We start from the raw sequence: 24,150 nt of genomic DNA, 5'->3' as shown, positions 1-24,150 counted from the left end.
TGCTGTTCTGTGTGTGGTATTTATAGTGCCTGTTGTGTGTGGCTTTTTAGATGTTGATTGGGGTGTGTTGATGGCTGGTTTTTAAGTCATTAGTTGTCGTTTGCTTGTGCTGCCCGGCCCTCGCCTTCTAAGTCTGGTGGTAAATCAGCACTCCTGTTGACTGACAAGGGGCCTATTTCCCAGGCTTCAATCACAAAACAGCCAGGGAAGTGATTGAAGCCTGAGAAACAGGCCCTCCGTCAGTCAACAGGAGTGCTGATTTACCACCAGCATATCAAGTATTTAGAAGGTGAGGGCTGGACGACAGAAGCAAACAACAGCCAACAACGTTTAGGGAGATTCTCAGTCATCCAGGTCATGGTTGTCCCAAAGATGCTTTTTCAAGAGGCAACTGGACTTTCTTGTTTTTCTTTGAAGACATTTCACTTCTCATCCAAGAAGCTTCTTCAGCAAGAAAGTCCAGTTGCCATCAACCCAACCCAATCAAAGTCCATCAACCCAACCCAATCAACATCTAAAAAGCCATTTACAACAAGCACTATAAATACCACACAGAGAACAGCACACACTCTGCTAGAGAGAAGTTCCCTGAAGATGGGCTCCAGCACTAGTCCAAAAGCTCGGAAGACTAAACCTCTGGTCCTGGTGACAGACCCAGATTGGATCCTGCAACATTATCCTGGGACATGTATATTAGCCTTCATTCATGAGTACAAAGAGTCTTCTGCTGCAGAACATTCCAAAATTATAACTATCATAAAGACCCTCCAGAGATTTCTATAGCTGAATTATTTCTTTTGATGACAGAATCTGAAAGAAAGACATTCCAGAGGGTACAGAACAAATGGTTAATAATTATAGATAAATGGCATCAGACTATTATGGCTACTTGTCCATCACATTCACAAAAATAGCCATAGAGCAGCCTCAGACTTACATGAGATGGTATGTAGATGTCATAAGAATTGCCTGAATCTACATCAATAACATGAAAACCAGTATGTGACCCAAAGATGACTTTCAACCTCTGTCCTTCTTCTACTGTGAGGTCAACAAGCAATGGTTTGTGCTGAAGATCTGCAAAAGACTTTTAAAATCCCCTCAATGAATTTTTTGTGAGAAGCCAAATAAGTAAATAAATATTCAAATAATTAGGATTCGGTGGTAACAAAGTGACAATCTGACATTCTCCTTCTTAAAATGCCCTGCTCTCTTTCTACTAGTTTACAGTCTCTGCAGATTTAGACATAATTAAGCTTTTTAAATATATTGATCTATTACAAGAAGGTCTAAAGTTCCATAGGAAAGTCTGGCTCTTTACTTTTAAGGATTTCTTGAGAATGAGCCCATTCCACACATTCGCTCAGCAAGAATTTGTAAAACTCATTAAGAAAACTATAGTTTCCAAGGGCCACCGAGGTAAGGTAATTAATTAATTAAATTTATAGATCACCTATTTTACCTCAAGGTAACTCTTGAATACGTTAGTAATATTTAATATGTTCTAATGTTTCTTGAGAAGAAATTTGAACTGTACTCTTCACCATGCTGCAACAATTCTATAGATGTTGTTACACTTAAAAAGTGAACAGAAAGAAGGTTTTAGGATTAAAGGGGTATCTAGGACTAAATAGGAATCCCTTTTAGGTTCTGATTTAATCCAAGGTGCAGAAGATCTTGAGGGTTGCATTGTTACTTCTTCTTTGAGATGAGCATTTCAAATCCCTCACATTCAGATCTTGGATTAACTAGGCTTAAAACTTTTATTATTTATTTGCTTTTAAATTCCTTAGTGAAGAATAACCAAATTATTATAAAACATCAGAAAGGGGAAACAACCCAGACAAAAATGGTTCAATTTTACCAAATTGTTCCGAATACTCATTGGGCCTCTTTGGGATGTACACAGATTGTGGCAGAGTAGCTTGGATCACTTTCCTAACTGTTGTCCTTAGATGGAAGGAACTATCACTTAAATGTTAAATTTGCTGGCTAACTATGTGGACTGTGATCTTTGTAAAATCCAGGAGATTACTGCAGTGCTGAGCCTTACAGACTCAGATATATATGCAGCCCATCAAATATGGCTTCCAGTAAGAGCACAGCTAGCAATTTAATAGCGGCACAGTCAGATTTGATTGCTAAGAACTTCAATGGGTAAAAAAAGCAGCTCTAATGATGTTGTATTAATTTTCTTGCCAAGGGCATGGGTTGAAGTTATAGGAAGCTAAATACCAGTAATGAATGACATATATTTTATCTGCAAAAAAACCCATTAATAAATATATGAACAGTGATTTTTTTTGGTAATAACACAAAACATACCTTAAATGCCATAAACTTGTGATAAGGTTTAGGAGCCCAAGCATATATCTCTACAGCATTCTTTAAGGCAATCACCAAGAACTTGATTCTCTCATATTTCACTAAAATTGAAATAAAACTAAAAATTTTAAACATCCTATTTACATAAACTGAAATACAAAACTGATTTTTTTTTCTCAAAAAAAGAGCACAGAAAATCAGAATCAGGCTTCTTCATAAGCCTGAATACTATCCTTTACACATAAAGACAACCATTTTAATTTACTTGTCTATTCTATTTGTCACTCAAATGTTTACCATATCTTAAGCAAATTAAAAGTGGCAACATATTTTGAGCTTTTATAGTAATTAGAGAACTCAAATTAATACAAATGCAGGTTTTTGCATGTGGTACTTGGAAGAAAACTGGATTTAAGTGGAGAAAAGTAATTTCACGTATGACAATATCTTTAATACAGACAGTTCTCTACTTACACATTTTTGAGTTACTTTCACCAATCTGAACAAACATGTCAACAACCCCAATCTGGAAGATCCCAGAAAGTAGGAGAATATAGGAAGGGGTTAATTTATGGTGTGTGCATACACATGGCAGCACCCTCACATGTTGGGAGGCTGAATGTATGCCATTTTGGATGCTACCCCATCCTGTCAGCCATTGTCATCAGGTATTAAGGCATACTTGCCAATTATGTAAGATATGAACTGGACTGTGCATGTTTTTATATTTGTTTGGACTTACAAACAAAATGGACTTACAATTAGCCTCTTGGAACATAAACTGTTTGTAAGCAGAGAACTGTATACATTCCTTCAGTAAGTAATATATGATTTAAGCTTAGAACATGGTGATCAGAAAATATTGTTTACAATAATGAAAGTTATTTATTTAAAATAGTAACTTCAGGAAAGTCGATTTTGCCAAAGTAGAGTAGGTTTCTACACAAGAGACACACAGAATAGGTCTCTACAAACGTTCGATATGGATCCAGTGCAATGCTTTCAATTATTTGACAAAAACAAAGAGATCCATTTGTTGATTAATGTTTTGGGGAAACTGGGGAAATAAGATCATCACTCCATTCATGGTCCAATTTTACACATGTGAATTGCATATGACACTGGAACACAAACTTATTCATAACAAGTCCAATGTGTGCATGTCCAACCCCCGTAATAATAGCTCCTGTGAATCAAGTAGGGAATAATTTATCCCAGGGCTTTTTTTCTCGGAGAAAAGGTGGCGGAACTCAAACCTGGCCACGCCCTCATCAAACCCTAGGACCGCCCCTTTAGAGAACAGGAATGCAAGTAAAATTTGGGAGGGGCTATTTCCGGTGTGGGAGGAGCTATTTCTGGTGCGGCCGGCCCGGAAAAAGGTGCCGGAACGCGGTTCCGCCGCGTTCCGGCTGAAAAAAAGCCCTGATTTATCCTATGTAGTCATAACCGATGTCACCAACCAACTTGTTTCAGAAAACTATTTCTGCAATTGCTGGTTTAGCCATAAGACTTGTATGGAATATTTAGAGATTGTTATCAATGCTCTCAAGAGCACAGTCTGCTGATGGAATAAGCAGGGTTCAGCTTGAGAGGCTACACAGGCCCTATATGGCTTTTATGTGGTAGGAATGTGGTATGAGTTTGCTTACTCTGTACCCAGGAGAGCTTCCACCAGTATTTGTGTAGTTGATTTATACTTACCAACTTTATAATGAATGCAGCCTTCCAAATCACCTACAGTGATCCAGCCTTGTTTCTTTTCTACTTCTGGATCATTGTGCAATATTCTGTTTCTTAACCATGAAAGGTAGTAAACTCGAAGCTTGTTCTTCTTTCCTGTTGAAATATGGAGCTCATTTTTTCTACATAGACTACGGTATACATAGACTTCACTAACTATAGACAATATTTTAATTCATTTACTTTTTCCTGTTTCATTGTCCTGTTCAAGCAAGTTAATTTGCGGGATATTATCCCCAGATAAGCAGAGGATGGGAGATTACCCACACGTATTCCAAATGGTTGCTTTTCACAAAAAGACCAGACGACAATGGTTTTCTATGAATGTGAGCACTGGGACCCGAAGGGATTAGCCCTCTTGCTTGCAAACATGGTGGAGCCTTTTAAAGGACACTAAGTTCACAACTTCACTTTCTAATCTTTTTTGGAAATTGCCTATTAACCATCTTAAAGCTACTAGTAACCTTTGGAATGACAAAATTGAAAAGCCTTCATTGGTTGAGTTTATCTTCAACTCTGAACAAACAAAAAAATTAATTCTAAACTTAAGAATTTAAAGAATTTGAAATAAACAGAAAAAGTTAAATATAACATTAATCTAAGAAAGTTATAAAATGGATTAACTGGTCATGATACATTTGGAAAATGGACTTTCACTGTAAGATTTTGGAATTAATTATAAAAAATAATTATCTTCTCTTAGGAAACAGATTTATTTCAGCTGTCCTAGTTATTGTGAGCCATAACAAAGATAATTTACTTTAAAATTTTAGAATTTGGACACTAGAGGGAACTAAAGATTCTAAGCAGAAGGAAAAAAAATACAAGCCTGTTTTTGATGTCAGTTAATATTGGGACTTACGGAATTCATATCTATATCTATATCTATATTTATCTATCTATATATATATACACACGCACACTCATTCATTCAGAAATATTAAAGGAGATCTTTGAAAAACGGAACCTAATGAAATCTGCTTGTGTAGATAGACTGTGTCCAAGAGAAGTTGATGAGATTAAGGAAGACAGATGTGGAACAAATTTTATCTGACTAGACAGAGAAGGTGAAACTATGCATGATGGGCCAAGAGAATGATTTGGAAAAGGATGCTTTACTGGATATATAAAAGACATTGGCTGATGTTTTAAAAATTAAAAGGGAAATACAAGTGAGAAGCTAAGAGAATGACTTAGAAAATGTTTCCTTATTGCATTTACAAAGGAGACTTGATAAAACATTGAAGAAATATGTGCAAATGAATAAAGAATTGAAGAGAAATAAAATCTTTCTATGGTATTTGATTGGATTAAGGATTAAGACTGTTAGAAGCAAAAGGAGGGAATATAAAGTTGGTTTATTTGATCAAAATTAAAATAAGACATTTTCTGTTAACTTTTACAATTTTTTTTTGCTGACACCAGAGTTGAAAAACTGATGTTTTATGAATTTGCTTATAGATAAGGAATGGGATGGGGGATGGACATATTTATTAGTAACCTTATAGAGAGAGAAGAGTTACTAAATTTGTTTACGCTTGTAATGAAAGTTGAAAGTCACTTCTTTATATATTTGTTTTCTTTTTTTTACTATATCCTTTCTTTTCCTTTTATTTCTTTTTCTTTGTTCCTGCATCTTTCATTTTTTCCTCCTTTCTTTATCTAAGTTTAGCTTTTATTCATTTTTATATTGTAATCAGAATTCTTAATACAAATTATATATAAAAAATCGCCACTCTTCTGATCCAGCTAGCATGGCCAATAGCCAGGATCCTGACAGCACCATTTGTTTATTACTGGTTTAGTGGACAGAAATTAAAGATGATTATATATTGCTTCGTGATTATGAATATATCATCAACTTTATGAGTATGTAAAGTTAGCAAGAGAGGGAACAAAGAGAATTTTCAGTGAAGTACACACAGCCCAAATGGGTTAGTAGTCTAAGATCTCCTTTAGTCTAGGCATGCTCTAAGATCCCACTTAGACATGTCAGAAAGATGAAAATCTGGCAAAACAACTGAAGAAAAAGATCTATTGGATTCAGAATCTTTCAGGACTCCGGAGAGAGCTCAGAAAAGAGACAATCCAATCTGGCATGTACTGAAACCAAACTATCCACTAGATTGAAACCTTAGAGAGTCAAGGTTTCCATTAGAAGGTGTTCTGACCAAACTAAATCAGCAAATCAATCTGAGCAGGTCCCTCTGAACTGATCAAAGGATTTCACAGATCTCTGTGTCAGCATATACTACTTTTGAACATAAATAAGGCGGTTCATGCATTCATGTGAGCCATTTGCAATGATTTAGCATGTCATGTAAATATACTTTGCCTGTTTTCTTCTTAATGAAATAAAAAAAAATACTATATTTGTTTGTTTCTGTAGTTTATGGTACACTGTACATCTACTGCTTCCATCTGACCATGGTTTGATTTTCCTATACATCTTCTGGGTATGGAGCAGATTGAAGGATACACAGGGTGGTACTGCTGAAACTGGTCTCCTGTTCTTGTTTGAATGAAAGGGCAATTTGAGTCTAAACTTATGTTAGTCATTACTAACACAGAATGATCCAGTCCCAATCTTACTGACTTCTTTACTGAAAACCTGCAAAATATATCTTGGCTTTCACTACAGATGGAATTACAAGTTTGGAAGACACCAGGAGGATAATGGAAGCATGATGTGGTCTTGCGATTATACCTGAGATAGTTACAAGGACGTTGAGGCCTTCTAGCACATCCATTTGTTGGAACCGTCTCCGATTGATCAGATTGTACACTTTTCCTTGTCCACTCCGATCCAACAGCATAAGTCCATTCTCGGTTCCTACCAGCAAGTTTACACCTACATAAGGGAAAGAAGGAGATGAAACAAAAATTGGGGTCACTGTGCATCAACAATGACAAAATAAGAGCGTTAAAGTTCAGCTGCAACACTAGTGAATCAATTATTTTATAAGGATAAAAGTAATATTTAGGAAACATTTTTATTGCTTATATAAAGTGCATGACCATATATGGAACTGTTCATTGCCCCAAGAGGCAAAATGGGGGAAGAGTCTCTCTTTAAGATAGTTTTTGCAATCCGGAGTTTTATACGATTGGTATTAAAAAAAATAGTATAATCAGAAATATCTTTTAACCATCTTATTCATTTGAACCAAGGGCCTCACTATTGGCTATATACTTCATTTGCTTAGGGAGAGAAATTAGGAAAGCTTTGGTCCTCCAATCCTCTTTTATTTCATTCAATTTGGCCTATGATCAAGAATAAAAGAAAGTCATATAAGCATATCTGAAAGATAAGACATGTACCTTCTCTGCCCTGAGTTGGGAATCCTTTCCAAGAGATTCATTGATTATATGTGTGCCTTTAACTCAGTTTTGATGCCATTGTTCAATGGCTAAATGATCTCTAGATATCTGGCCATAGGCTTAGCCACTCTAGTAATTACTCAAATACAGTTTAATTTAATTCATAATTTTATTCATCATTCAGGGATTTTTCTATGCTTGAAATCTAATATTTTCACCTTCTAGATGCACTTCCTGAATGGACCTGAGTTTTATTTGAAAAGCACAGAAGAATCTGAATTCTAATGATGTTATTGAAAGAAGCGATTTCTGATTTTCCCATAAAAATCATGGAGGGTGAAATGTACGGGATGCTACACATTATGTAGCTGAGAAGGAAGCAAAATTATAAGCAAAAGAAGTCAAACAAAAGCGCTGTCATATGAACTGTGTGGTAAAAGTATATATGTGAGGCAGAACATGGGTAGAATGGAGCTTCTTAGGTTCTCCTGTTATATGCAAACAATGTCAGGAAAAAAAATGCATGTATATAGAGATCTTCCATTTGAGGATAAGAAGAGCTGACCGAACTTGCTATATAGCATAGGCACATTTGTTCCCCTAGATCAGTGGTTCTCAACCTTTTTAATGCCGCGACCCCCAACCGGTCGTAAATCGAGGACTAAACCGGTCGTAAGTCGAGGACTAAACTGGTCGTAAGTCGAGGACTACCCAACCGGTCGTAAGTCAAGGACTTTCCCTGCCTGGGAGCGCCGCGCATGCATGGTTCCGCCCCCTGCGCCGGCCGAGGCATAGCTGGCAAGCGGCAGAGACGGAGCAGGCCGACCACCAGCTGGCCCAGCCCAAGGGAGGTAAGGCACCCACCGGAAAAGGGAAAAAAAATGGCGGACAGCCTTGCTTGGCGACCCCCGTGAAATGGTCGATCGACCCCAAATGGGGTCGCGACCCATAGGTTGAGAACCGCTGCCCTAGATGGGGATCTTCAGTGACTGACTAACTTGATAGCAGGCTAAGCAAGAAGCTGGTTTAGAAACCACCTTCATGTAACTGCTCACCAAAGACAACTCAGCTATTTCAGGGAGAGAATATCTGAATTTGTCTTACATCTAACTGCATACTCTTGTACTGATTTTACTACTTCAAGCTGCCGTGCTCTCTTCTGATAGAGAATATCAGGGTTGAAATGAGCAGTCCATGGTGCTCTCTGAGCTTGGTTTTTTTTCTTGCAGACATTTCATTACCCAAACTAGATAACATCGTCAGTGCAGTTAGGGTAATGAAACATCTGCAAGAAAACAATCAAGCTCAGAGAGCACCAAGACCCCCTCATTCTCTTTTCTTTCTAATATTTTCTTCTTAACCCGATGACTACTATTTCCACATTAAAATCTCTATGGGGCATATAGTTATAGTCATTGCTGTAGAAAGAGGCTAGAATTTTGAACAGACTGCTGTATTAAACTATTTTCATTTTCTATTCAAAGCCAAGGAATTGTAATGATTGCAGCTCTTGCCAATTTTAGGAAATTCTACTTTAATGTAAATTATATTAAATACATGATCTGCAAAGTATTCCAACTGCAATACCAGTAAAACCATAAAAACAGCTTCTGCTTAGACTTGATGGACACAGATGGTCATGGCGGACTTAACGTCTTAACATTTGCATGTCCATTTCCACGTATCCAGTCACAGAACTGCAATAGAAACACTGGGCTAAATTCTATTATCTTCTGAACATAAGTATTTTTTTCTTCTCACCCTCTTTTATCATGCAGACTTTGTTTCAACTATTTACATGAATAATGAAATGTATACCCCATAAAGCAGCACACAGGATTTCTGAATTGAAGCGTTTCTTGTACTTTCGGATCTCTGGGGTGTCACTATGAGGACGGATGTTGGTGGGGTTCACATTTACTACAGAAATTTTTCTTGCTTCATTAAGTTTGGCCTGTTCTTGCCTCAGCAGCTCACTGGTAAATAATGCTGAAAAGGGGAAAAAAACAGCACAGTAGTAGCTTTGTTAAATATGTGACTGAGGGATTTTATCAAATTTTAATTGTACGATTCTGTAATGGTCTAGGAATGCAACATAGCATCCAATATGGTACCTGGACCTCTCGTCCCGACTATTTACATTTTCATAAATTCTCTTTAACTTAAAAATGAAAAGCTGGTATCCTACAAACCAAAGGCCAAGCCTCACCAAATATGCCCCCATAAGCCTTCTTAAACATTAAGAATAAGGGGAAAATGCAGCTTAAACCTTTGTTTCAACACTGGCCCAGACTGAAATAGGTAAAAGACAAAGGGCATCTGGATTGCTTATTTTATGAAGCAAATTATTTTATAAATTTATATGAAGCTTTAATCACGAAGTGACTCTAGGTAGCTTATACAAGAAGATTAAGTCATCAAGTAAGAATAATAACAAAAAATAACAAAAAATAGAATCAGCAGAAGAATATATTACAGACATCAATTACCATCAGGGATCTGATACCACTCTACTCCAAGGTCTATTGAAAGAACCAGTTTTTATGGTTTTATAGAAGCCTAACAGGGCTGGAGCTATATGGACACCAAGGGGTACATTATTCCACAGAGAAGTTGCAGCTACCAAGAAGATGTGTCTTCTAGATCCCATAAGTTGGTTTTTGGTTGAAATTTGATTGAGATTCAAAGTGATATTTGAAGGGCTGCCACAAGGAAGAGGGGGCCAATTTATTTACCAAAGCATCTGTAGGCAGGACAAGAAACAAGGGATGGAAACTAACCAAGGAGAGAAGCAACCTAGAACTAAGGAGAAAATTCCTAACAGTGAGAACAGTTAACCAGTGGAACAACTGGCCTTTGGAGGCTGTGGGTGCCCCATCACTGGAGGTTTTTAAGAAGAGACTGGACGGCCATTTATCAGAAATAGCATAGGTCTCCTGTGAGAGCAAGGTGTTGGACTAGATGACCTTCAAAGTCCCTTCTAACTCTGTTACTGTTACACTAGGTGTTCTTTCTATATGTCCTTCCTACTGCTATCCATGTATTTCATGCCATATGCTAAATAAATTTACCTGTAGCAGTGGATTCTTCATCATCATCTTCATCTTCATCAGTCGGAGAGGTCTGATACACTCTGGTGTCCACAAATGGGGTGAAAGAAGCTTTTGTACTGCTCCCCATGCCATACTATAAAGGGAAGAACACAGACATGATTCATGAGGTTGTCATCATCACCCAAATCATCCATGGTATCCCTGTGTAACAATGATGTCTATGCACAGATGAGCAGATCTTGGTTTGCTTATTGGTTTTATTGGCTTATTAATTCACTCCTGCAACATCTAGTGGTGATTATAGGTGTAAATGACTCTTTGTGGCTCATATAGCAGAGAGAGCTAGCATTTTTTCCACACCAATGCTTCATTATCAAATAAGCATCATTGCAACTGTCTCTTCTGAGATGCAAAATAATCCTTTCCAACAGAGCCATCTGATATATTCAGTTGCATTTCATCAAGTGATGAAAAAGCCATGGCTGCTATGTATGTGTGAACTCTTGTATATGGAACCTGGAAGAGCTTCATTCAAAACCCAGGGCAGGTACAATTTTGCAAAACCAGTTTAGATGAGGAACTGGTCTAGCATTGTATGTTTCTGTGTATCTTTGAGTTGGTATTGATTTCCGAGAACTGCCTGGACAAGACCTTGCATTTTCTTGGCAAGATTTATCAGAAATGGTTTGCCACTGCCTTCTTTCTAGGGCTGAGAAAGAGTGACTGGCCAAAGGTCACCCAGTTGGCTTCATATCTAAGGCAGGACTAGAACTCACAGTCTCCTGGTTTCTAGCCTAGTGCCTTAATTACTACACCAAGCTGGCATTATGCTAAGCTAGCACAGTTTACATAACCCAAATATTTCCAGCTAGCATTGATGATCCAGTCGATCCCTACATTTTTATGCAAAAGCAATTATCAAAACCAGAGGGTTCAAAAGTTCTGATTGCACCTACAGGCTACTTGGTGATACAGTGGAATGTTTAGTTATACAGATAGGCAGCTGCAAATTTCCTAAAAGATGAGTGGGACAGTATTCTGCCCTCTTTCTGTACCAGTGTCCATAATGACTTTTTAAAACTTTTTCCTAATTAATACATCACCTAATTCTCTTCCTTTCCCAAGTCCCAGATAACAAGTGCACCATCCTAAGTGACTCCCAAGAAGGTATGAATTCTGTTGGGTTTAATTTCTTTGTTTTCCAATGTTAAGTTGCCTAAAACAAATGTGTGAATCTGAGGTTACTTTAAAAAAAAAAAGGGTACAGATTGTATAGACTTACAATCATTTGTTTAATGATGGTTTGAAGCTATGACGACACTGAAAAACGTGACTTATGATCAAGCCACATCAATAGGGAAGCCAGCAAGGAAGATCGCAAATCATGTAATGTCTCATTTAACGACTGCAGCAAAAAAGGCAGTAAAATTGAGTGCGGTCATATGATGCCTCGGTTAACAACCAGGCCACTCAATGACATATTTTCCAGTCCTAATTGTGGTTGTAAGTTGAGGAATACCTGTATTTATTTATTTTTTGTGGGGGGAGTATTTGTATGTAGGAAATCAAGGAAAAAGAATTCTATGTATTTGGATACTTTTCTTTGGAAACAGCCCTGCTTGCCTCCAAAATAGCAACAGCACTTAGACTTATATACCGCTTCACAGTGCTTTATAGCCCTCTCTAAGCAGTTTATTGACCCCAAGAATCTGGGTCCTCATTTTTAACGACCTCGGAAGGATGGAAGGCTGAGTCAACCTTGAGCCAATCAGGATCGAACTGCTGAACTGCAGGCAGCCGGCAGAAGTAGCCTGCAGTACTGCCTTCTAACCACTGCGCCACCATGGCTCATAGATAAGATTTCAAAGATAAGATTTCCTTGTGAAGGAAAATACGAAATCTGGGAGCTGGACAAGATCAAGGAAGCAAGAACTGCACAGACTTCAGTAGAGTGTCTTTAAACGATAGTCTTGGGGAAACTGCCAAAGGAATTTCCAATCCACATGGATACAGTGACTTCATGAAGGTGGAGTCTCTTTGAGCGATCTGAAATTCCTTTCTTCCCAAGTTTTTTGGCATCTGAGCTAAACTGCCATTTATGAGATTAGCTATAAATGGACTTTCTTGCTGTCCTTCCTTGGCTGTTTGCTTATTCTCCCTTCTATTTTTTTTCTCTCCAGCCTCTCTACAATCTGACTGCTACATTCTTTTCGATAGCTGCAAAGCCTGTGCAAGGGCTAAGCTCTTGGGGTCTTTTTTCTGTGTGCTGTTTATCCAGGCCTATTATATTTATGACCTCTATTAGGAGTCATAATAAGAATAAGAAGCAGCAAGGGGAGAGGTAGGGGAATACTTTTCACCACCGTGCCTGCAATCCAGGATAAAAGCCATATGGGTAGTCCCCAACTTAACAACTATTTGTTTAGAATTTAGAATGGCACAGGGAAAAAAATATTTATGACAGTCGCAGCTTCCCCAGAGTCATGTGATCAAAATTGGGGTATTTGCAAAGTATTTACAATGGTTGCAGCATTCCAGAGTCATGGGATTTGCAGCATTCGACAAACACAGTCTATGGAAAGAAGCCAAATTTGCCTAATGACCACATGATTTGCTTAACAACCATGGCAAAATAGGTCTTAAAATCAGGTGCAATTTACTTAGCAATGATCTTGTCTAGCAATGGAAATTCTAGTCCAAAATGGGGTCAAAGGTCCAGGTCTATCTGTAGTCAGAGAGCTGTTACACTGGGTAACTAACTACTAGCCTGCTGCTCCAAGGTATAACCCAAATCATAGCAGAGCCTGTTAAAATGCAGACAGGCTGAATTTGGAGGCTACCATCTAAATTTCCAGAAAAAGGCATCATTACCTCTTGGCAGAGTAAGAAATCAATTAAGCAAAAGGGAATAAGCATTTAACCAAATGTTTCATCCCAACACCTAGATATTACTAACAGTTAACTGTAGGTGGTTTCAAAATTTGATCCCATCACAACTTAATGTCAGTTCTACAATTGTATAAACTACACAGAAATATGCAAGTTCTCTGTATTTGGTTACTTATTCTGCATTTGTTGCACTCAGGAAACTCATTCCCTAGTCACATCCTAGTTTGGTTATTGCAACGTACTTTACACAAGCCGCCCTTGATGATCTTCTAGAAATTACAGCTTGTTCAAATGTGATTTTGAGGCCCCCCAAGGTCTGCCCATGTTCTACCACTGCTTTGTGGACAACACTAGCTTCCCATTTCTTTCCAGGTGCAATTGAAGGTGCTGGGTATTACCTTTAAAGCCTAGGATATTTGTGGCCCACTAGGTTATTTGTGGCCCACTTCTCCTCGAAGGCACCTTCCATTCCACTAGGTCTGTAGAATGGGCGCACTCCAGGTCCCTTCCCTTAAATGTTACCGGTTGGTGACGCCTAGACAGTGTGCCTTCTTAGCAACTGCCCTACAATTTGGAACACACTTTGCCATGAGATCTGTCAGGCTACTCTCCTCCTGGCCTTCCAAAAAACTGTTTTGGTTTTTCCCGCAAGCTTTGGAGTAGTGAGTTTGGAGCCTATGGAAGCTCTACATTTCATTTGGGAATATGTTGTGCTTGAACGTTCTGGGACAGAGTTCCCCAACCTTTCCAGCTTTGCGGACTGGTAGATGGGGAGAGGATGGTTCTGTGCCAAGTGGCCCGCTGCTTGTGCAAGTGAGGATGAGCACGCACATGTGCTCACCTGTCACACTTGCATGGCTTCCACGGCCCAGTTGGGAACAGCTCAAGGCCTAGTAACGGGCCGTGGGCCGGGGGATGGGGACCCCTGTCCGGGAGGCTTTTGTTGACTTTTATGCTTTCTATTGTTTTATTTTTTTTTTTGTGATCCACCCAGGATTACGTTACATCAGTGGTTCTCAACCTTTTTAATGCCGCGACCCCAACCGGTCGTAAGTCAAGGACTAAACTGATCGTAAGTCGAGGACTAAACCAGTCGTAAGTCGAGGACTACCCAACCGGTTGTAAGTCAAGGACTTTCCCTGCCCGGGAGCGCCACACATGCGTGGTTCCGCCCCCTGCGCCGGCTGAGGCGTAGCTGGCAAGCGGCAGAGACGGAGCAGGCCGACCACCAGCTGGCCCAGCCCAAGGGAGGTAAGGCACCCGCCGGAAAAGGGGGAAAAAATGGCGGACAAAAAAAATGGCGGACAAAAAAATGGCGGACAGCCTTGCTTGGCGACCCCCGTGAAATGGTCGATNGACCCCAAATGGGGTCCCGACCCACAGGTTGAGAACCACTGCGTTACATAAAACGGGCAGCTATACAAATCTTATTTATAAATCAATCAATCCAAAAAATTAAAATGTGGGCTTCTGTGAAAAGAGTGAGACTGGTCAATGAAGCTCTGTCCTTGTTTTCTGAAAACTCTGCTTCACGACTGTAATGGCTATAAATATTGCAAGAACTGCAGTTCTGTGTTGTGTAACTATAAGGCACTGCACATCAGTATTTCTAACATGCAGCAATGATCGTTGAGGATCTTGCAGATTTGGAATGTCTCCAAAATGCTGCCGAGTGCCATAGCAGCACAATCAGTAATGAGAAGGTTTGAGCAAAAGCAATAATGACCGTCTTTTCTATAATATACTTCCTGTTTCCTTTGGGGTTTTATAGCTACCAACATATGGAATGTTTATATCTTGGGAGCATTCTAGCTTCTTTCTCATCCCTTTGTAACAAGAGAGGAAAGTACTGCAGAGATTCTGCTTGTCATCCTAATATAGAATGCAATTAAGAAAAGAACAGGAAAGCTTCCCCACTCAAGAGTGCTCCTGTAAAACAGAATGCTACAAAGCAAAACAAAGGGAAAGAGACAAGTGTCTAAAACCCAAAGGGCCTCTTGCTACCTACTTCAGCCACAGGCTCCATCTCCTGCCCATGAGTGGAGACTCGCCCCAAACCCTCAGTCGGCGTGCCCGCAGGTGAATGGCTTTGTTGCACTAGATCGGGAAGGTTGACATGGCCAGCAAAGCCATTGCTGGCTGGGTGGCCTGCGCGCTTGTGGTCACCAGAAGTCTGCAGAGACACAAGTTATATGGAAAAGAAGAGGAGGAGGAATTGCAGAAGGAAACAAAAACACAAACCCAAGGTTGCCGCATCAACCCACACTTTTAAGCAAGCACAGAAACGAGACCCTGGGTTGCCCAGCTTCTTGATGTACAACATGCAGCAAGAGGCAACTATTGACAGCGGTGACATTAAGAGGGCATGCAACATAAAATGAATTCACTGGCCAGCGAGTTGGGGGCAGCATGCTTCTATATCAGAAGAAAGGTGATTAAAAAAACAGTGAATCTAGAAATGCTAGAAATTTACACCAATGGGAAATGCTACCGAGTACGTGGCAAGATGCAGAAGAGATATTATAAGGGCAGTGGAATCAACATGGTTCTCATGTCTAAAGCAGGTATCTGGGAACTGTCGATGCCTACAGGTTGCTTGGCAACTGACAACCAGAGTAGAGGTATTGACAATAGGATATAGAGCTATCAAAGAAATGATTGGCACAAACAGAACAGCTTAAGGATCCCAGGATTCTTGTACCAGTAGGACTGTGCCCTGATAGCATGGTTATGGGAAATGTAGCCTAACATGACCCTTGCCCTCATTGCAAATTCACTGGATGTCTTTCCTGGCTCAGATATAATTTTAGGAATAAACTGGTGGGATAAATGGAAAAAATGTGGGTCTGAATGTAATTTCATCCTAATGTGCTTGCCATCTTCTACAATAGAATTGTGTATTATGGAATATGGAATAGACTGTGTTGGTTTTATTAAAAAGCATAATAAAATGTGCCTGACATAATTATTTTATCCTCATTCCTTATCTTTGTGTGGCAATGTTCAGCTCTGACAATGCTTAACAGCACAGACCAACTATCCCATGAGAAATACAGTAATATCCAATACCTGCTGCATTCCCAGATACGTAATATTAAATTTTCCTTTAGAGGCTCTCTCTCCAATTAGCTGTCCTCCCGAGGAAACTAGTCTTCAACTCCATAATAACTCAGCCTGTTTGGCCTGTGATGACCAGATTATGAGAATTTAAGACAACCCCAGAAACTGAGCCAACTGGAAAAAACTACTTTAAAGGGACCTTAGGAGGAAATGCATGTTTCCATTTTCACTAAATAACTGCATTTTCTCTTTCTGCATGTCAACATGGGCATCATCAATTCATGATTCAATCTCTTCCCGGGACTGGTAGGGGGTGGGGTTCAAAATCTCCCAATTTCCTCCCTAAAAATGGGTCAAAATGCTTTCTTTGCACAGTCTGGTGATCATACTAATCCAAAAAAATTGATCACTCCTGGCTTTATGTGTGGCATAAATCCAATCACACACACACACACACACATACAAACGCAACAGAAAGTCAGGAAAAGAACTAAGCTGACATCTGCTGTCTGATAGGTTATCTTTGGTTCCTTCTAGTTGCTCAGAAGCAGGTGGGAAGCTCTAAGTTAGTGCAATACTCATGCAGATCTGGGCTGGGATGTTGTCTTGAATTTTATATCCCTTTTGCTATACAGTTTCACCCATGCCCAGATCCATTGAGTTAAATGACTGATAAAACCTTTTCTTACATGTCCTGTACTTGGTGGATTGGTCTGGAGATAAATATTCTGGTTTAATAAATTTCAGAACCAGAGTTCTGCAGAGCTATTAAATGAGCTGTATTGAACTGAGCTTGGATCCTCTCTCCTCTCCTGATGTCCAGAGGTCTGTGCTTGTACTTAAGACCTATTAGACTATGTTTTAACAGAGAAACTAGGGATCAGCCCAATGCATGATATGAAACCAGGCTTTTGAGCACGTTAACAAAGGCATCATTTTCTCAAACAGAGAACTGGTTTGAATTAATTCTGATGCAGCTACCAAGATTAGCATGTAAAAGAGAAGAAAGCTTATGTGGGACCCCAGTGGGACTCTGGTAGCTGATAAGGTTGTTTGGAGAAAATATGCTCTATTCTGGCAGGATCACTGCCTCCAAACCAGCAATTTGGATTTAGATGCTGGCATAGGGCAGTTATTTATTTATTTATTTATTTATTGTATATCATATATGAACTAGCAATATACATATTAACTTTTCACCTAGATTAATAAAACACAATAAAATATAAATGTTGAAAAGATCTATGTTCAAATACCATTGTCTAGGCCAGGGGTCTTCAAACGTGGCCCTTTTATGACTTGAGGACTTCAACTCCCAGAATTCCTCAGCCGGCATGAAGTCCACAAGTCATAAAAGGGCCAAGTTTGAAGACCCCTGGCCTAGGCCATCTAACCATTGAAGCGCAGCATCATTTATATTTTAAAAAATCAGATATTGGACCAATATAGGCCCTCAGCTAATAGTCAATCACAATGTAATCTAGAGTTTGACGTGAGACCCCACAATCACACTGAGGGGAGGATACCATGCCCCATTTATATAGAGAATCCTGGCAGAGGTGCAAATCCTATTCAGGATTTTCCATTGTTGACATGGTAGTTCCACATCTGGCAGCTTTTTTGTGGCATCATTTATATATCTATAACCGCACAGGGCAGTTATTGGCATTTTGCCTACTACCTTAAAAATGCCATGGTAATTACAAAAAAAAACCTATACAAAGTAGCATTTTATTTTAACCACAAAGAATTACATGGTTTTGGCTTGTAATGGTCTTGGCCTCCCTTTATTCACTCACTCAGGGCCACCCTAAAAAGAAGGCGGGGCCTGGACAAAAAAAATCACTGTATTTTAACCTCATCAAATCAGTTCCTAATCAAATGCACACTTGACCTACATTAACTGGGATTGCTTCCCATTGATTTAATAACTTCTCCTTTCAGTCCTCTTCATTCCAGTTGGCAGCCTTGCTATGTGTATATGTGTAACCAAGGCATTCAGAGTTATGTCCAGCTCTGGGGCATCATACTGTGTTATCTCTGTACTAATACTTGTGTTAAAAAACAAATGCACACATAAACACACAAACACACAGTCACTAGTTTTTCACATGGCCACCAACAACAGAAGGTGTAGGTAGCCCAAGCCCAATCTATAATCTGGAATTCACCAAAGCCGCTGGCCATTTTTCCCAAGCTGATTATTTTTCACAGTGGCTACTCTAGGTTGAGGTGCATGAGCAGTTTTGGGTTTTCCCTGCACAGATTAGTAAGATTATTTTTGTCCCAGCAGGCACAGAAGCTTAGTTGTGTATTATTTTTGATGAAGTTTAGGTGCCTCCATTGCAGCATCCCTTCCCTTCCCCCACTTCCATCTGTGCTTGGAGAAATGCAATCTAATCCAGCAAAAGAAAAAAAGTCTGCTCTTTCTTCCAGTCTCTGCTGGCAATGAAAAAGAAAAAAAAAAGGAAAATAAAGCCAGTTGATGCCATTTTAGCTATATTACAAGTCTGGCAGAAATTGTCAGCAGTATGTTACAGCTGCAGCAACCTGCTGTTTGTGTCTAATGTGTCACTTATTAAGGGAGGGCTGTAGAACAGGGTAATGTACCTGAAAGAGATTACCCCAGGCTGCATAAACGGCATCTGCCACAATTCTTAAAACTCTCAATTTAAAACTCTCGATTTAATCAGAGGGCAATGATTTATTTAGGAGAGAGGGAGAGAGGAAGAGAGAGAGGGGGGGGAGAGAGGGAGGGAGAGAGAGAGAAACAAGGACTATACAAAGAAAGCACAAATGCAATTTTGCACATGATTTTTGCCAAATGCAAAAAAAAAGAAGAGAGAGAGAGAGAGAAAGAGAAAGAAAGAGAGGAGAGAAGGAGAGAAAGACAGAAGGAAAGACGCCAGCTCACTACTTTATCCTTCCTATTGTACTACTTTGGTACAGCCCACATTTTATGGCAACAGGTTAGGAGAACTTCTCCGCTACCATCTGGATTATGTCATTATCTTAGGTTTAGTTTGCACAAGAATCATATTTTAAAGAGGGAAACGGATGTGAAAAGTAGAATGCTTTCATAGATATTGTTTTACAGCACACCTTAAAACCTGGGGTGATGCCAACAAAATCCAGAGGAGGAAAATACTAGAACTTAACATTTTCTAAAACAGTCAAGCTCTATTAATAAACTGCATTGGGGAAGGACTGTTTTAAGACTTAGAAGGTGATTATTGGCCCAGTCAGAAAAACGAGACTGAAAACTTAAGATGCCTCAACTACTGTTTAGGTGTCAATTTTGCCACCTATATTTTTTCCGTCCCATTATAGATGCTCTGTTCCACGTCTATTTGCTGCAGTTCCAGGTCACAGGGCCAAAATAGATGTTTAGACATAACCTGTGAGCCCTGGAGCTGCCTTCTATTACCTCTTTTAGGGATGGCAGAAGTAGGGAAAGGAGCCAGCGACTAGCTTGACAATTACATGGGACGTGTACTCTATACAGAGAAATACCCTGAGATCGTTCTATCTCGTCACCACAATGGAAAGACAAGAATATGGCTAGAAAAAGCAAATGCTCTCACTGTACCAGAAATAAAATTGCTTGCTTGCTTCTAAAAAGAAACTATAACTGGCTTCAACAATAAGCAACACTACTGTTTCCTCACAAAGGGAAGTTGTTCATTTAACATCACAGATGATTACTGGACAGTGCTAGTGAACCTCATGTAAGATGTCAGGTGTACTTGTGAATGATACACTGATCTCTCCCTTATTATTTGGATGGTGCCCCTTTTTCTTAAGATAGGAGTTCTGATTATGAGTCGTCTTCTTCCACTTGTACAGCAATATGGTTTAAGAAAAAAAAAAGATAGATGACCTTTCTCCCAAGATTGTTTTCATGATATATAGATAATGTTTCGAAGGAAGAGAAAAGAGGGAGGGAATGGCACTAACTCATGAATGAAAGACAGAATGGGATAAAAGAGAGTGGATCTGAATCAATGTGTGTCCTTATGAGACAAAACAAGACAGAATATGGGCTGGCTCATGCCCCTAGCTAAATCATCCTGCCTTCACTTGCCTCCTACAATCTGACCTTTTGTCTTGACAATATCATCAAGCAAACCTACTATTTTCATACAAAGAGAGGAAAGCAGTATTATTTCTCCAGGAAGAAACATTTTATCAGGAGGCAGCCTAAGCAAATGATGTTTGGTGCAAACGTTTATAGCAGAGGTCCCCAACCTTTTGGGCACCAGGGACCAGTTCCACGGAGAGAGGTTTTGTGTGCTGCCTGCAGATGGGACTTTGCTTGTTTGTGTGGACTGGATGCTAGCAAGCCGTGGCCTAGTACTGGTCCACGGACTGGGGGTTGGGGACCCCTGATCTATGAAGATTCCCAATCATCCAGCTCATGGTTGTCCCAAAAGTGCTTGAAAATGTTTCATTTCTCATCAAAGAAGTTAAGGAGAAGAGAAATATTTTCAAGGGAAAAAAAACCCAAAGAAAATCCAGTTGTAGAAAAGCACCTTTGGGACAATGTTTGGTGCAGTCCCTTATCATCGTGATCTACCAGATATTAGCAAAAGTTCATCCACCAATGACAGGATATTAATTATGGCACACCACAAAGGGTTCTAGCTTTGCCTCAATAACTTTTACTGAAGGCCTCCTTTGTTACATTAGTGCAACTGTCTTGTCCCTATTATGTTACAAAAAACAATACAAGTGTATTTTTTATCAATGGCTTTCCTTTCCTTTTCTTCTCTGAATATAGACTAAGATATAACAATTGGTGTGATAAGAAATATAATTAATCTAAATTAGTAACTGAGAGTCTCTTCCATATAGTATGTGAACCAAGCTTCTGTTTCACTTTTACAATATCAATTTTGTGCAAGTTGCATGCTTTAAAGTCAGCTTGAAAGAAGATGAAGATCTGAAAACAACCTTGCTGTGTCCTACAATGTTCAGTGCTGTTTATAGTTAAGACACATCTTTTGTTTAGATGTTATAATTATATTAATCAGCTGCAAACCAGCACAGTTTAATCAATCACTCTGAGCTCAGAATACACAGTGTAATTATTATTCATAGCCTACAAAGACATTATCTCTCAAAGACACTGCACAGAAAAATAGTTGCCACCCACTTACCTCCCTTATCATTAAAGTCCCTTCTCTTGAAATACTGCTAAATTTATCAGGGTGTGGGGGCTCCAGACCACCATGACTTGATACCATTCCTAGATTGTAGGACTCGTTGTTAGCTGGCATTCCCGTTGGTCTGAAAAATAGAAGTTTTCAAAACAAGAAGAAAGGAGAAAGAAGCTGTTGGTTTCTCATATGACAACTATAGAGAAAAAAAAAACCTTAAAAGATTCGTAACTGGCAAGATATATGAAAATCAGGACCAGAAGCTAAAGGATTCTTTCTCATGTTTCCAAAATGTTGGTCTCTCTTATTCTTGACATTTATTGGCTGAAGAAGCAATTGCAAAGGGGTAGGTTCGGATCCCAAATGGCAAATTTGGTTTGAAAGAGGAACACCAAGCTTGATATTACATTTTTGGTTCATCCTGTGCTTCTTCCTATCATAGTCTAATAATATATAATTCTGACCACTCCATGAAATGTATTTTCTGAACTAACTTCAAGGAGAAAGAAATGAGAATTGTATAATGAATCTTTATATGGGAAACTTGTATCCCATGTTATCCATCTTTTACTCTATACATCAGAGCATAACATACTCCCATCAAGCTGAAGCTGAAGACTTCTTCAGGAATTACCTGGCTACCCAGGATCAGCATGTACAGGGAAGCAGGGAATCAATCTGGTGGCTGGTTACTGCATCATAATCAAAGCCGCACCTTTCGTTCCTGCATGACTATCATGCTCATATATAAAGGAATGGGGTTTTGATTACAGTACCAGAATAACAGAGTTGGAAGGGACATTGGAGGTCTTCTAGTCCAACCCCCTGCTCAAGCAGAAGACCCTACACCATTTCAGACAAATGGCTGTCCAATCTCTTCTTAAAAACTTCCAGTGATGAAGTACCCAATAGGCCATCATCTTGCCTATTTTGATCCCCAGTATTGTAACATTTTCAAGTATTCACCATACCATTATAATCCATAGTATGAGATTCCTCTTGTATTGAGCAGAAGCTAGATGAATGGGATTAGGGATAAGTAATTTAATGTTATATGACTATATTTCAGGCAGGCAGTTCTTGCCACAAATAGACTATTTTCAAAGTTATTCCCTTGGCTAGCATTATTGTCAAGTGCATACGTCCCAATGAGGCACTTTTATTTCTGACAGCTCTCCAATGTAAAATTGCAATACAGAATATTTTTCACCACATTAAGCAAAATACAAATAAACTAACTGCCNGGGGGGGAGAGAGGGAGGGAGAGAGAGAGGGAGAAACAAGGATTATACAAAGAAAGCACAAATGCAATTTTGCACATGATTTTTGCCAAATGCAAAAAAAAAAGACGAGGGAGAGAGAGAGAGAAAGAGAGAGAAAGAGAGGAGAGAAGGAGAGAAAGACAGAAGGAAAGACGCCAGCTCACTACTTTATCCTTCCTATTGTACTACTTTGGTACAGCCCACATTTTATGGCAACAGGTTAGGAGAACTTCTCCGCTACCATCTGGATTATGTCATTATCTTAGGTTTAGTTTGCACAAGAATCATATTTTAAAGAGGGAAAAGGATGTGAAAAGTAGAAGGCTTTCATAGATATTGTTTTACAGCAGACCTTAAAACCTGGGGTGATGCCAACAAAATCCAGAGGAGGAAAATACTAGAACTTAACATTTTCTAAAACAGTCAAGCTCTATTAATAAACTGCATTGGGGAAGGACTGTTTTAAGACTTAGAAGGTGATTATTGGCCCAGTCAGAAAAACGAGACTGAAAACTTAAGATGCCTCAACTACTGTTTAGGTATCAATTTTGCCACCTATATTTTTTCCGTCCCATTATAGGTGCTCTGTTCCACGTCTATTTGCTGCAGTTCCAGGTCACAGGGCCAAAATAGATGTTTAGACATAACCTGTGAGCCCTGGAGCATGTGCCTTCTATTACCTCTTTGAGGGATGGCAGAAGTAGGGAAAGGAGCCAGCGACTAGCTTGACAATTACATGGGGCGTGTACTCTATACAAAGAAATACCCTGAGATCGTTCTAGCTCGTCACCACAATGGAAAGACAAGAATATGGCTAGAAAAAGCAAATGGTCTCACTGTACCAGAAATAAAATTGCTTGCTTGCTTCTAAAAAGAAACTATAACTGGCTTCAACAATAAGCAACACTACTGTTTCCTCACAAAGGGAAGTTGTTCATTTAACATCACAGATGATTACTGGACAGTGCTAGTGAACCTCATGTAAGATGTCAGGTGTACTTGTGAATAATACACTGATGGTGCCCCTTTTTCTTAAGATAGGAGTTCTGATTATGAGTCGTCTTCTTCCACTTGTACAGCAATATGGTTTAAGAAAAAAAAAAGATAGATGACCTTTCTCCCAAGATTGTTTTCATGATATATAGATAATGTTTCGAAGGAAGAGAAAAGAGGGAGGGAATGGCACTAACTCATGAATGAAAGACAGAATGGGATAAAAGAGAGTGGATCTGAATCAATGTGTGTCCTTATGAGACAAAACAAGACAGAATATGGGCTGGCTCATGCCCCTAGCTAAATTATCCTGCCTTCACTTGCCTCCTACAATCTGACCTTTTGTCT

General features: G+C 39.3%; 1 protein-coding gene across 2 annotated transcripts in view; it reads right to left on the bottom strand.

Moving 5' to 3' along the window:
• TNIK (TRAF2 and NCK interacting kinase) overlaps positions 1 to 24,150 on the bottom strand; it is a 132,748-nt gene that overhangs the window by 3,447 nt on the left and 105,151 nt on the right. For both annotated transcript variants that reach the window (XM_015825764.1, XM_015825765.1), the window contains 7 exons: positions 15,337 to 15,501; positions 10,458 to 10,572; positions 9,205 to 9,375; positions 6,773 to 6,916; positions 4,027 to 4,161; positions 2,326 to 2,426; positions 938 to 1,087 (listed from right to left, as the gene is read on the bottom strand). In XM_015825764.1, the coding sequence (XP_015681250.1) occupies positions 938 to 1,087; positions 2,326 to 2,426; positions 4,027 to 4,161; positions 6,773 to 6,916; positions 9,205 to 9,375; positions 10,458 to 10,572; positions 15,337 to 15,501 (981 nt within the window). The remainder of the gene's footprint in view (positions 1 to 937; positions 1,088 to 2,325; positions 2,427 to 4,026; positions 4,162 to 6,772; positions 6,917 to 9,204; positions 9,376 to 10,457; positions 10,573 to 15,336; positions 15,502 to 24,150) is intronic.

The sequence above is a fragment of the Protobothrops mucrosquamatus genome, unplaced genomic scaffold (assembly GCF_001527695.2).
Source record: "Protobothrops mucrosquamatus isolate PMUCROS unplaced genomic scaffold, P.Mucros_1.0 scaffold2794, whole genome shotgun sequence".
Taxonomy (NCBI): domain Eukaryota; kingdom Metazoa; phylum Chordata; class Lepidosauria; order Squamata; family Viperidae; genus Protobothrops; species Protobothrops mucrosquamatus.
The sequence above is the reverse complement of the archived record's forward strand: the minus strand, read 5'-3'. Positions and strand labels throughout refer to the sequence as shown.